The sequence below is a fragment of the Centropristis striata genome, chromosome 16 (assembly GCF_030273125.1).
Source record: "Centropristis striata isolate RG_2023a ecotype Rhode Island chromosome 16, C.striata_1.0, whole genome shotgun sequence".
Classification (NCBI taxonomy): Eukaryota; Metazoa; Chordata; class Actinopteri; order Perciformes; family Serranidae; genus Centropristis; species Centropristis striata.
Genome location: NC_081532.1, coordinates 11,602,053 through 11,616,966, shown reverse-complemented (window position 1 = coordinate 11,616,966; position 14,914 = coordinate 11,602,053). Strand labels below are relative to the sequence as shown.

Here is a 14,914-nt window from a genome sequence, read left to right as displayed (position 1 = left end):
GCAATCTTTGCAACTTTTATTAATTTAATTATTTGTATCAATTTTTTTCACATTATTCTTCATTATTTTATTGACTTATTTTTTTTATTATTCTTGACATTATTATTAATATTGATTATTTTTAATATGGTCTTTCTTATTTAATATTTGTGATCAAAATATCTCTTTTCTCGATCCATGTATAGAGACATTTACCTTACTTTTGTACATTTACCTGACCTGGTGTGGCCACTAAAACTTAGAAACTGAACTACTGATCCATGTATACCCTAAAAATTTAAATAAACAAAACTATAAAAGAAGTTAAAAAATAATAGTATATGTTACAATATCAGGTTGTTTTGACCCTGAATCTTACACTCGCTGCTATTTCCTTGTCTCATGTAGGAATTCAGCTTATTGCAGCATTTGTTATTGTACTATTTTGTGTCTCTCTTCAGTGAGCAAACATCTGGGTTAGGAAGAGGTCAGGTCACACATCACACCAACACAACACCATGTTGTTGAGCAAAATATTTGCTTTGTAACCAGGTGTTAACCTCTTAAAACGCACCAGTTCCTAAATATAGTTGTATTGTTTTTTAATACACATTTAAGTTTTCAGAGGCACGAGAACACTGACAGCAAAACCTAAAAAACCCCTAACTCCTGTAAGGTTCGACCTGTAAATCTGGAATTTTACACAGGTGTGGTTGACATTGAAGCAAGTTGCAGAAGGTGTTTGGTGATTTGCACAGTTCTGACTTAAAGGATGTCTGAGTTATTATTATTCAAATATGAATTATTATCAACGAGGACATAAGAAACTTTCTTGAGTCATATTTGAACTGATGCAGTTCATACTGAGTTTTAAATGAATCACATTTTCAGGAAGTAGAAGATGTTACCTTTCAAATGAAGCCTCTTACATGTGTTTTGTTTGCTTCTGTTGTAAGCTTTCTATTGGGTATGCCAAAAAAAAATAAAATAGAAAAACAAGGATGTTAAAGGTCAGCTAAGCATGACAACATGTTCAGAATAAAATGTCTGTTACAACAGGAAGCTGCAGATCAGTGTGCCTTTAATTCAGAACACTTTCACTCCACAACTTTAAATCATTTTTCACTGATTATTATTAACAATAAATCAATTATCTTGATAATTCAAGAACAAATAACAATCTTATCATTCCCAGTTAAAATATTTCCCTTTTGTTCTCTTGATGACCAAATTAAGTCAGAAAATTCTAAAAACTTTAAGTTCAATTCAAGTAAAATGATTAAACAATCATGTATGAAGTCCCTCCTGCACTTTTTTTAAGGCTTGTTTGTTTTAGCTACAATTGCTAAAAGCTACAAGTAGCAATTGCTACAAGTGCTGTGAACACTTTAGTGTCAACAGCATAAAACAAGTCTTTATCCCAAATATATTCAACGTAGTGTGGTGATTTGATTAACTAAAATTATTCTGACAGGGTTTACCTGACATTCTCCTGGAGGAGTGAAACTCAGTGACTGACACTTTCACAGTTAACCATTTATATGTATCTCCCAGTCCACCGTCACTCTGAGCTTCAGGTTGTTCACCGTCAGCGTGCAGCAGCTCTCCGTGTAATGAAAATCAGCAGCCGTGTCTTTAGAACCTGGTGACAGATAGAAAATATGTTAAAATTTGTTTGCCTTGGACCCTTTTAAAAAAATGTGACAGAGAATAGCAAAGAAATTCCTCAATTTACAGAATTATGATTGCTCCATTTGATGATTTCCCTCAGGAGAAAAAGTGCTTCTCTGCCTCTTTGTGATGAATTTCTTCTTTTATAATTATTGAAGAGCACAAAATGTGAGTCAAGAGAGACGTTTGATTATGTCTATGTTTTGCCACTTTAGCCACCGTCAAACAATGAAACTGAAATACCGACTAAAACTGGAGTTTTAGTGATGTTTTTCCTTTAAACCCTGTTTTCCATCTAAACCCCACTGCTAACTCTCTCTGTTGGTTGTGATGGAGGCTCACATGGCTTTTTATGTACTGGGACAAATGTTGGTGCATGTGACTAATAGTTTTATTTTAGAGAATTTAAAATATATATATAGCGAAAATATAAGAAGAGAAAAAAAAACAAAAAACAACAACAACAAAAATAAGCAAACAATACAAAAGAAAAGATAAATAAAACAGGTAAGGATATGTTGGGAAAGCACAAAAAACATCACAGCCACTGACTTCCTTTGGAAGATAACGGTGAGGAAATTGATCATTTACACTCTAAGAATTCTAAAATCATTTCAATGGCACTGAAGTATTGTATCCATTCAACCCAATATGACTGAAATCTTCTCACTTGCAGCTTTAGAGAAAAAGTCAAGTTCTTGCAATGTTTGCAGTTCAGACTATAACCATTTTCTGGTTATAGTTTTCTCATTTACAGCCAAAATTATTTTAAACAAATACTTAGGGCTTACTTTTTGTGTTGGCCTCAGAATTGCACTTCAACCCTTAATCCACTGAACTCTGAGTCTGAGTTGCTCCCGTCTGGCCGTCGACTCAGGGCCCCGATGGTGAGCCAGAACACATATAAGAGGTCTTTTATTCCCTGTGCCATACAGGCACTGAACGGCAAATTATGAAGGCCTCAGTATTTAAATGTGTTCACCTGCTGCTGCTGTTTCCTGCCCATTTTCACAATTGCTTGTTGCTGTATGTGTTTACTGGTGTATAGTGTATTGGTAGTGTATTTATTTATTCGTTTTGTGTATTTATGTTTATTCAGAGATTGTATGTTTTTATGTGTGTGATTGTATGTTTTTATGTGTATCATGTTTGTATTTTATCTACTGGAGAAGCCAACGACATCTATCTATCTATCTATCTATCTATCTATCTATCTATCTATCTATCTATCTATCTATCTATCTATCTATCTATCTATCTATCTATCTATCTATCTATCTATCTATCTATCTATCTATCTATCTATCTATCTATCTATCTATCTATCTTAATATAAATTACACTCTGTATAACTTAATGTTATTTTGGTGCATGTGAGATTTTTCTATACTTTTGAATGTTAGATGATTGAATCCAGCTGTGAATGTATGTAACTACAAAGGCTGAGCTCCTCACCTGACACGTGCACAACCACTGTGGACGGTTTGCTCTTCACACCCAGGACGGTGAGTGACTGCACGACAGTATCACAGTCAAATGTTCCCTCTACACTGGCAGGACTGTGACACACAACAACAGATAGTAAATCATCATATGCTGAGTGTTTTCAAACATTTAGACTATTTAAGATTCATTTCAGCCTTCTGCTTCCATGTCGCTTGCACGGCCCAAAAAACTGAATATTTTATTTTTTGATGTCCTTTCACGGGTGCTCTAAAAATGGATCCCTCTCTCGGAGGTGTGAGTTGTGACTCACCGGCAGAGCAGACGGCCTGACAGCATGTTGAACCTGCGCAGGCAGAAGGCCTTATTGTGGCGGTAGCTGAAGGAGTGGCCGTCGTCCAGGTACAACTCACCATCAGCGACGCCCTGCAGAGAAAAGGGACCGTTGTCAAGATTTCACTAATTCAATTATGCAAAATGTCACATGTCTAAACCTCAATATAGAGTTTTATTACTGAACAGCTTTTCCAAGGTATGAATGAACTCTGTCGCAGTCTTAAAAAGGCATAATTTTGTATGATATTAAGTATTAAACTTACAGAAGTAAAACACTTTAAGCAGCTACACCTTTCTGTCTAATTTATTATATTATACAGTTATGGAATAATTTTTAAACCATTGTTTCCTTCAATTTCTTGTTCATTTTAATGCCTGGTACAACTAAAGTTACATTTGTTTGGACAAATATAATGATAACAACAAAAATAACTCCTAAGAGTTTAATTTTAGAGCTGATATCTAGACATTTTCCATGGTTTTCTTGATAATAACCAAAATCACTATCAATGATCAGTTAGTATCACTTTATTTCTTCAAATCAAGACTTTTGTCAGAACTAAAGCTGGTTTTATCAAATGAGTTATTTTAACAGAAACCCCATTCCCACACCTTCTTAATCTTTACCTGGGAGCTGAGGGCGACAGTGATGGAGAGGGGGAGCTGCTGGAGTTCAGCTGTACAGGAAACACTTCCTGTTGACTTGCAGACCACCGAGCCGCCACGCTGGAACACAGGAACCTGCACAGAAACACCAGAAAATATATTTATTTTATCCCAGTTATAATTGGCATTTTATTAAGCATGAAACAACCACTTAAAAAAAATATTCCTTTAATTTGCAATAAAACAAAGACTGTTAATTCAGCATAAAATGATCTTATTTGCAGAATCAATTCAAAGCACTGCCTGTTTTTTAAAGGTAGGAGTATGGGAACTAGTGAGAGTGTACAATGCAATCCCATTACCCCCCCAAAAAAAAACCCAAAAAACCCTTACTGTGTCCAGGGTGACCGGGAAACTCAGAGTCCTGCCTCCTTTATAATCCTTCATAGAGTGGACGTCGTACCAAACCTCAAACAGAAACAAACCTTTATATAACATCCACACTGAAGTGCATCATGACCACATGAGAACATAATATATGTTACTTGGTGTCTGATTTACTTCATCAGATCCAGGCAGTAAGACTTTGACTTCTTTCACACCGGCTTCAGTTACAGGACAGGCCAGCAGTGCTCCTCCTAAAACAAATCAAAGACATTTCAAAGACATTACAAAGAAAACTGCAATTATTCCAGGGAGTAAAGATGAATAAATAAAAAGTTATTCATCACCAATCATATACTGGTTGTCCACAGTGAAGCTGTTCTCTTCTCTCGGGAACTCCACCCACAGAGGTCTGTACAGGTTTGAATAAAATGAACTTTTCCAAAATGTTTTGAACAGCTTTTCATTTTCTTTAAGTCTATTTATCTATCTTTTAAGTTGCAATTCAAAGGTAAATTCATGCTCATTTCAATTCCAACATTACATAATCAAAACATGATATATATTGACCTCTAGTGTCTGAAAAAACTCAAAGGTAAAGGACAAAAGAGGGACCTGCAGTACTTCCACTGAGCAGCAGGCGGCAGCACTAACCTGAGAGGAGGCAGACCGCAGGTGTGAGCCTGGTGAAACAGAGTGTACCAGTAAGGCAGCAGACAGTACCTGAGTGCAAAAAAGACAGGACTGTGAACCCACTTTTCCTTACAGGGATCATGGAAACCTCATTTTGTCAGAAACATTGGTTAATTTAGACATGAAAAAATAAATTTGTGCAGCTCCCATTATCCCAGCTTCTTCCCCTTTTTGAAATTCATCCTGCCAACCCCTCACTTAAGGTACCTCTGTTGGATCACAGTGCGGATTGCATCGGTGACTTCCTCTCCAAACAGCCAGGGCTCGCGGCGATTTGTCGTTTTTGCAGCGTGACCTCTGAAAAACGGCTGCAGGGCGGCTGCCTGGTACCAGCGCACCAGCAACTCTGGCTCTGGATCCTGTACAAAACCACCGACATCAGCTGAAAATGTAGTGGAAAGACCTTATGAGAGACTGCAGTTTAAAGTGTGAGACTATTAAAATACATAGCAGCATAGCAGCAAATTACAGTACTAAGTCTAATTACTGTAAGAAAGTATAGACTGAATACGTCTCCATACAAAAAAACATCACAGAATTACAGAATGAAGTCCAGTATTTCTGTCTCTCAAACCAGTAAATAACAACTCTAGTTATAATTTTTAGATTTAAATAAAATCACAAATACAGTGTTGCGCTTACCTCCACAGAACACGATGCCTGTCACACTTAAAGACAACAGCATTGGAATCGAGATCTTCAGATATTCCCAAGTGGCGACGTTGTCACCCGTCCATATTGCTCCTGCATCCCAAACAAAGTTAAACAATGTAACAGTGTAAAGCAGTTAAGGACCGTGAAAACTTCACATACGACTGAGTTTATTTTTCATGTAAAAAACGTACCATGTCTCTGTGACCCGGCAAAGAAGGAGCGTGAGAGGACAAATGGTCTCTCTACGCCCCCTGAACGAGTTATTAGACCCTCTGCTGTTGCCATGTGCTGAGAGCAAACAAAAGAGACCAGAAGAGAATAATTCACGTATACTTCAAAAATAACTATTATTGGAGAGTTTTGAAGAGTTTTTTGTTTAAAAAGCAACTGAACTTAATGAAAGACAAAGAAAGAAGAAATGAGTTGAGTTATCCGTGTGTCTTCTGTTGTACTGCAACTTTACGAGTTTAGGACACTGAGAGAAAAAGAAATAAAGCACTTGACTCTAGAAATGGCTTGTTTCTTCATTTGTACTTGATGCCTCTGAGTGTGGCTCTTATAAGATGATTGAGCACATCTTGTTTGGAGCATTACGTTTTTAATGTAAAGTTCTCCAACCTATTGTTGTTTTTGTGTTTCTTTTTGAATGAATATTACTTATTTTAATATTGTACTTATTATAATTATTATTGTAAGTATTGTTTGTTAATTAATTGATTAATATTGTGTTAATGAATTAATTTTTAAAAATCTCCTTTTTTTGTTTATTTATTTTTTTTACCTATTTTGCATCTGTAGTGGGTGCGGCTTGGGTGGAACATGATAACCTAAGTATGGATGGGCAGTCATCTACAGTCATTGAAAAAATTATTAGACCCTTGTTTTCTTCAATTTCTTGTTCATTTAATGCCTGGTACAACTAAATGTACATCTGTTTGGACAAATATAATGACAACAACAAAAATAGCTCATAAGAGTTTAATTTAAGAGCTGATATCTAGCCATTTTCCATGGTTTTCTTGATGATAACCAAAATCATTATAGAGAAAACCATGGAAAATGGCTAGATATCAGCTCTTAAATTAAACTCTCATGAGCTATTTTTGTTGTTATCATTAAATTTGTCCAAACAGATGTACTTTTAGTTGTACCAGACATTGAAATGAACAAGAAATTGAAGAAAAAGAAAATTATTCCATGACCGTACATTTGTGTTGTATTTGTATGTTTCTATACACAAAATGTTCCTTCCAATAAAATACTATTTAGAAGAAAAGAGCCTGCTGACCTGGTAGAAGCCGTACAGGTTGTGTAATTCCCGGTGTTCCCAGCCGCCGTAATGCACGGCGTCCTTCGGCATCGTGGACTCCGGCCCATCGAACACAGACGGTTCATTCATGTCATTCCAAACAAATAACGATGGTGTTGATCCCTGTGTCAGACATAAACATTCAAAAAAGTTAATGGCTGTAAAACTACTGAGTGAGTAAGAATATGACGAATATAAAAACATATTTATATTTAATGTTATCTTAGAATATTATATCATTACATTATAGGATGAGTATTTTAAAAAAATATATTATTATGATTATTATGGATTCTATTAGATAAATTAGTATATTACCAGTAGCATTGATTAATGGCTTATCTTTACACGGACCTTGTACTTATCCAGGCCATAACATCTGGAGTACCATGCCCGAGTGTTCGGACTGCTGAAGTCAAGGTACAAGGACTCACCTGTGAGAGGTTCACATAAAAACTACAGTTAGAAAGAACACCAACCAGGCGTCAAGAATTTAACTTTATATGTCTATTTTGTATGTGGAGGAGCTCCGAAATGGCTCAAAATCATATTCAAAAATGTACTTGGAGGTAAAGAACAGATTATATAACTAACTACTAGGGTTGTCAAAAAAGTATCGATACTAAAACGTTGTATCCGGATACAATACTCATTTTCAAAAGTATCGAGTATCTGAAGCTTGTTATCATAGTTGCAGTTTCTTTTTGCACAACTGTTTTTTATTATAAATATTTAACCTGTGGTTCTGTTCATTTTTACATGTTGCATTTTTCTTGTTGATAAAAATATTTCTGTTAAATTTTGGGGTCTTTGTTTTTGTCCTTGTGGTATCGAAAATGATATAGAGTATCGAATATTTTCCTGAGTATCGATATCGAGTTGAAAATTTTAGTATCGTGACAACCCTACTAACTACAACAGTATTGTAATCAGTAACAGTAATTAGGTTTATTTTTTAAGTTTGCAGAGACATTTCATAGTTGGTGTCACATTAATTAAAGCAACATTATGCAAGATTCTGTATTTCTGTGATTTCGTCTTCTTACAGTTTCACAGTAGTACACCACTGTGAAACAAATTGTGCCTTGACCTCATGCACAGCTGTACACATTCATTTGTTGACAAGCTGAAGGATTTAATCCGGAAGATACGATGTCAGAAGCCAAGGAACCATGCCAACTGACAGGATGTAGTTATATTACAGGATTTCTGCTCTCCATAGTTTTATTTATGGCATTGGAGATTAACCGGGGAGATCATACCTGCTCAACAAAGTTAAATAGTGCAACAACGGGCGTTCAGGGTCCAGTGTGGAAAGCTGCCATTCTCCCTTTTTCATCTCAGTGTGCCATCAAAATGAAGTGAAGTGCAATAAATAAGACGAGAATGCGGTAGATATTTACCCTGTTTACTCTTGTTGTTTCCTTTGCTGAGGGTTTCCCTGCACAGCAGGTTCTCTGAATAAGGCAGGTATTAGACCTACATTTGTAAACTTGATTTGTGCTATGGTGTGCTTTTATGAAATTTTGTACTTGAATGGGTGATGTGTGAAGTACAGTTATTGTTGTAGGCTATTTTTTATTTTTCTATCCTTGAAATGTTTTTTCTTTATTGTTTTACTATTTATTCTGTTTGTTTTGAGACATGTCTATGGTGAAACCAAAGAGGAATTTCCACTCAGTGGATAATAAAGTTTTCGTATTCGTATTCGTAAGTGGAAACTGTTACTTTAAAGCGACAATGTTGCTTTAATGTTGCTTTATGTCTTAATAGTATAACTTTCATTATGTTATTTTAAAATGTAACTGTATTTATAGTAAGAAGAAGATTACCAGGCCAGCATGAGCCCTTATACATCTGCCCCTCTCTGTTCTTGACGAAATGCCCTCCATCTCTGACCTCACAGTACAGCGGCCAATCAGGGTCAACCTTGATGTGGGGATCACTTATCACAACCAACTGAAAAATAAGAAAAACATGAACGTTAAATAATCAAAATCTGTGCCATGTTATATCTAAAATAAAATATACAATGCATCCTAAAACTCACCTTCCTCTTCTTCTTCTCTATGTGGCGCTGCAGGCCGGCCGGGTCAGGGAACAGAGCAGAGTCCCAGGTGAAATAACGCTTCCCATCGGTGTGCTCGATATCCAGCCAGATGACGTCGTACGGGATGCGATGGCGATCAAATCCATCGTCTACAGCCTTCACATCAGCTTCGTCGTTGTAGTTCCAGCGGCACTGGTGGTACCCGAGCGCAAACAACGGAGGCAGGGCTGGATATCCTGACAGAGGCGGGGAAGAGATGTTTAACTGTCAGTCAAACTGATGGATAATGTGCGTATGAAATTAGAGATGAGAATAGTTAATCGATGATAGATTAATGGTCGTTAAGAATTTGGTCGATCACATGGAAATTTTAATCGATCTGTGTATTTTTTAATTTTTTATCTCCGACTGCGTATCAGTACTCACTGAACTGAAACACGGCCGATCGTTCAGTTCTGCGGCCGTTCATGAATAAGCCAATGAGCTGAGAATTAAGTTGGATAAAGCTACAGTTTACAAACTGAAAGTTGCCTTAAGAATTATAAAACACACAGAAATACAAGAGTATTAATTTGAGCAAAGCTAGCTAACTGTATCAAACCTTGCCAGCATGAATTACTAGGTTTAATTTTATCCAAAACTTATTTTATCACAAAAAACACTTAAATATGCAAGATTACTGTGAAAACTAACCTCATGTCTTTTGGGGGGCTAAAACATAAAACATTGAACTCCTTGATGTTATCTTTACAGTTTAATCTCACTTGAGTTAGTTTTACGATCAACAGGATGAAGTCTCTTTTAATTAATTGATCTTTATGTTATAGGTAATTGAGTTGGCAGGATTCTTCCAAACCTAGTAGGAAATAATCAAAAGCAGAAATTATACTGTATAGTACTGTTTTTTTCTACGTATTAATTTCTCTTCTTGCTTAATACTATATTCCTTCCATTTTCAACATAAATTTTACAACGTGATATAGAAAATTTGTTCTAATTGTCAAAAGATGGAAATTACAAATAAATCTGACACTGTAAGGTAAAAACCTCATTAATAATCCTATTCAAGCTCTTAAATTGAGCTTTTTCTAAGGTCATGATTGGTTTCATGTGCAAATAAACACAATAAACTAGATGCAGTGCTGCACACACACCTGTGAGCTGAGCGTACTGGGTGAACAGCTGCTGTGGGCTGGGCCCGAGCAGAACCATGCAGTCAATAACGCCACTTTCTGACAGCCAGTGGACGTCAGTGTGAGGCTCAGTCCGTCTCCTCTTCACTGGGGGTGTTTGGCCGTCCTGGTGGGGATAAAGGGAGTTATTATGTGGTTATACAGTCATGGCAAAAATTATTAGACCATTATTTGGTAACGCTATATAATAAGGTCCTTTATAACCATTAATTAACAAGTAATAAGGCATTGTTCTCGCTTTAGATGCGGTAGTTGCAAAAAGCATAGTTAACTTATAGTTAACTTATAATTGATTAGCAATAAAGTATATTTTAATATCAATAAGCAAACTAAATAAGATTAATAAAGGCATGGCAAAGACATAATGGGTGGGTCATGGGTGTTTGTAATGCCATTATTAACACTTATATAAGCTTATAAACACACAATAATGTTAATAAGCATCTTGTAAGGATTTACAAGGGCCTTATTACTTGTTAATTAATGGTTATTACAAGGACCTTAATATAAAGCGTGACCCATTATTTTTTTCAATTTCTTGTTCATTTTAATGCCTGGTACAACTAACTACCAGGTACATTTGTTTGGACAAATATAATAAGAGCTGATCATTTAAGAGCTGATATCTAGCTATTTTCCATGGTTTTCTTAATAATAACCAAAATCATTATCAAGAAAAACATGGAAAATGGCTAGATATCAGTTCTTAAATTAAACTCTTTTGAGCTATTTTTGTTGATATCATCATATTTGTCCAAACAAATGTACCTTTAGTTGTACCAGGCATTAAAATGAACAAGATATTGAAGAAAACGAGGGTTGGTCTAATAATTTTTTCCATGACTGTAATTGCACATTTTTGTATCTCTGATTTTACATGTTAGTCGTTTCAATTTTCCCTCTAAAATCTTTCACCCAGCTGACTTTTGGCAGTAAGTAAACAGCTCCTGAAAACTCAGCTTTGACAGACATATTGGCAGATGAGAACAGCACTGGAACAAGGGTTACCTCGTGGTCAGACGGGCTGTAATTAACGTTCACATACGTTTCGGATGCATTCAGCCAGAACACACCCATAGTCCTGTCTGGCTTGTGGGCCACCAGCAGCGGCACAGAGCCGTACAGGCCGAGGCGGCTGTACAAGTCATACGCAAAGACATCCAAGTTATACAGCCGGTAAGGTTCGCCGTCTCTGTGAGGTAAATGAATCAAAGATTACCAACGGATTAAGGAAATTCAAAGCTAAATTATAAACCGTTCTGCTGCTTTTATTTAGTGAAAATACACGGGTGTACCTGGTGTCTCTGAGCTGAAAGCCGTCAGCGTGTTCTGGTAGACCGTACACATGCCTGAACCCCTGGAGACAGAGGTCAGCCCCGATGCTACTGGGCCCTGGAGATGAACAGGAAGTATTGTTTTTGTCAGCAGGATCACGGAAAAACTACAGGCCTGATTTTCATGAAACTTGGTGGAATGGTGCAGCATGGAGCTCTCTGAGTGCCCTTCTAGTTTTTCTCTGTACATGTATCTGTACTACTTTGTATCTGTACTATTATGACTGTGTTGTTGTTTACAGAATGAGCTTTGAAAGATGAAGGACATTGAATGGCTGTAGTCTTTTTTTTCCTTCTTAGAATCTGAATAATGCAGCATTGAATATCTGATATAAAGTTCTCCCGACGTATTTTTAAAGTGTTATTAATATTATTACTGTATATATTTATTAATTATTAACTTAACTTAAAATAATGAATGTCTTTCGGAGGAGAAATACAAACAATGGACCTCAAAAAACATTTTAGTTTTCTTATCTTACTTTTTTATAACTTAAAATTGGTACAAAATAAATAAATATAGGGCCCATTAGTGGAAAAGTTGCCCATGATTACTTTGGTAAATGCAGCTAGGTTTTTCTAAATCACTCATACAAGCTCTACAAGAAATGGTTCTTTTCAGACGTTTTGAGACAGATGTGATAAGTCAGCCTTTTAAAATGGTAAAACAGTAGAAACAAACCATTAGCTTTGATATCCACAAACTGCTTGAAAGTCTCTTTCCATAATAAACTTGTGTGGTCCTCTTGAATCTGTCAGAGGAACAAATACAAAACAACAACAAATGCATTTAAAGACCACATTAGGCTTCATGTAATTGCATTATATTGCAGTTTAAACATATTGCCTTACCTCACTACCATGAGATGTGGCTCTGACGGGAAAACAGGAAGAAAATCTCATTTAAATCACTTTTTTATGTGTTAATTTGTCTCCAGTTCACAACCCTCCCCTGAGATTCTCACCTGGGTGGGTCCTGCAGCATCTCGAACCACAGTTTGCTCTTAGAGTTGAATGTAAGCATCACTTTGTCTTCACACAGGATCTCCAGCCGGAAAGGGAAATGCCAGACACACACCTGGTGACGTCCTGATGACCAAGAGAGGGTGACAGAGTCCTTCGTCTGTCTCTGCACTCTCAACCTGTCACCAGATGAAATAAAAGGTCAAACTCTGTCTAAGTACTGCAACAAATGGAGCTATACATTTTAACTTGAAAGCTATTTAATTATTTAGATGCTGAACTTTTGACCTGGAAGCAGAGAAGCAGCATAATTTGGAAACACAACACAGACACAAAGCTTTTGTTGTATTAGAGGAAGGACTCAGAGAGGAGGAGTAGATGTGAATACATTTCTTGTGATATTATATATCATAATGGTGGGATAATGCTGATGCAGCTCTTACTGTTCACACTGCTGCTCCTCTGTTGTCACATCTGGAACTCGGTATCGTGCTTTAAGGGGCTGCAGTTCGTCTATAAATATCCTCACAGTGTCGTTTTTGCAAGGTGACACGGAGAGAAGCAGCTTGGTCTGTGAAATTAGCAAAGGAAGAGGTTTTTTTGTAGAATTAAAAAAGGTAGGTCAGATATGATAGCAAGCAAATGTGATATATTATAAAACTCAGAGTTCTTTTATTAACTTGCACTACTGTTTTCACTGATGACATATTTAAATCAAATTAAAATTACTTTATTTATACCCGAGGAGAAATCCAGTTAGTCTGTTAGCTCTTCTGTAAATTATTGAAGAACTAGACAGCCTGATGGCTGTAGGAGCATCATCATCATCATCATCATCATTTTTATCAATGCTTGTGATTGTCAGTGGTATTCTGAATGTAAATCTTTGCTCAAAGAGGATTTTATCTCTCTTCCTAAAATACAAATTATCAATAAAATGCATTCAGTAATATGATTTTAGTCCCAACATGTTGCATTAACACAGCAGATTAATACCACTAACTTAATTTAGTCTTATTTTCATATGGCAATGATTAAATGTGTCTTATATGAATAAAGAAATACATCACCATCATCATTTAGTAATAGTTTAGTACCTGTATGTCTGGTTCCAACAGCTCAAAACGTGCCCCCTTCTCTGTGAGCACCATGGTGTCCAAAAGGGCTCGGTGCTGCAGGTTTGGGCTCTGGATCTGTCGCCTCAAAAGTGACAATAATAATTTTAATAATAATAATAATATTGCATTAAACATTTTATAGTGATACAGCGCAGCAAGTTTTTGATGTTATGTTCTGCAAAATAAACTAAATTGTGGGAGTTATTTGTGAATACAAATTGAGCATTATAAGATTGATATGAAACGAAAACATACCTGTAAAAAGCAACATCGCCACTCTTCTTGAACTTCCCTTTTCCTTCATCATCAGGAATAACACTGAGACAAAGTAAAGTGAGAAAACGTCATATACATGATATAATATACCAGACACAGGGTGAGATAAGCTCTTAAAATCTAGTCAATTGTGTCCACGAAATGCAGGTGAGTTTCATTCTGCAGTAATGTAAATACTACTATTACTACTATTCACCACATACTATTACACTGTATGACATTAAGTACTTTACAGACTCCATGTGAAAAAGTGACAGGCCAATAATAAAACTTGGTGTCTGAAAAAAGCTTCTTGTTTATACCTAACAACGGTTTGGCTTTCTTCCGCCATATCGATCAGACAGACAGACAAACATCAGCCGTTAACAGGTGGTCTCCGTCTTCTGGTTTAAGTATTAATAATATTATTTTTCTGTGTAACCCTCCGGGTAAACTATTGTTGACACTGACAGAAGACCGAGAGGATATGATTGCTACACGCCGCCAAACACACTTCCGGTGTAAACTTCCAAACTAAAACTCCCACAGCTGCTCTTCTACTCTCTACGCTTTTTATTTATTTTTTTCTCTCCTACGTTCATTCTGACTTGCCCATATTATTTTATTTAAAAATAAATAAATACAGTCTATCAAGCTTTAATGAATGATATAATTAAACATTTGCAGTTAGATTTTTTATGTAACTTTATACTTCTACTCCACTACATTTTGAGGCAAATATTGTACATTTACTCCTCTACATTTAGCTGACAGCTTGAATTACATTTCAGGTCAAGATTTAAAATGAAAAACATGATACATTTAAAATTATTACCCATTTAATAAATTAAACCACTCAAAAGTTTATTAGGTAGTTAAAATGAGTGGAGTCATTTCACAGTGTGGTATTAGTACTTTTACTGAAG

The 14,914-nt window shown here is 36.1% G+C and overlaps 1 protein-coding gene across 1 annotated transcript; it reads right to left on the bottom strand.

Annotated features, from left to right (window-relative positions):
• Nucleotides 1–58: 58 nt before the first annotated feature.
• On the bottom strand, nucleotides 59–14,459 carry ganc (glucosidase, alpha; neutral C). Its single transcript, XM_059354015.1, has 25 exons — nucleotides 14,312–14,459; nucleotides 13,989–14,051; nucleotides 13,713–13,815; nucleotides 13,059–13,186; nucleotides 12,618–12,794; nucleotides 12,505–12,526; nucleotides 12,335–12,404; nucleotides 11,614–11,710; nucleotides 11,327–11,510; nucleotides 10,280–10,424; nucleotides 9,126–9,361; nucleotides 8,908–9,034; nucleotides 7,430–7,509; nucleotides 7,055–7,198; nucleotides 5,958–6,054; nucleotides 5,755–5,856; nucleotides 5,320–5,494; nucleotides 5,074–5,142; nucleotides 4,767–4,831; nucleotides 4,597–4,673; nucleotides 4,429–4,503; nucleotides 4,057–4,170; nucleotides 3,407–3,519; nucleotides 3,106–3,209; nucleotides 59–1,621 (listed from the first exon to the last, which is right to left on the bottom strand). The coding sequence occupies exons 1-25, from the start codon at nucleotides 14,338–14,340 to the stop codon at nucleotides 1,509–1,511; spliced, it is 2,709 nt and encodes a 902-aa protein (XP_059209998.1). The 5' UTR covers nucleotides 14,341–14,459; the 3' UTR covers nucleotides 59–1,508.
• Nucleotides 14,460–14,914: the final 455 nt, after the last annotated feature.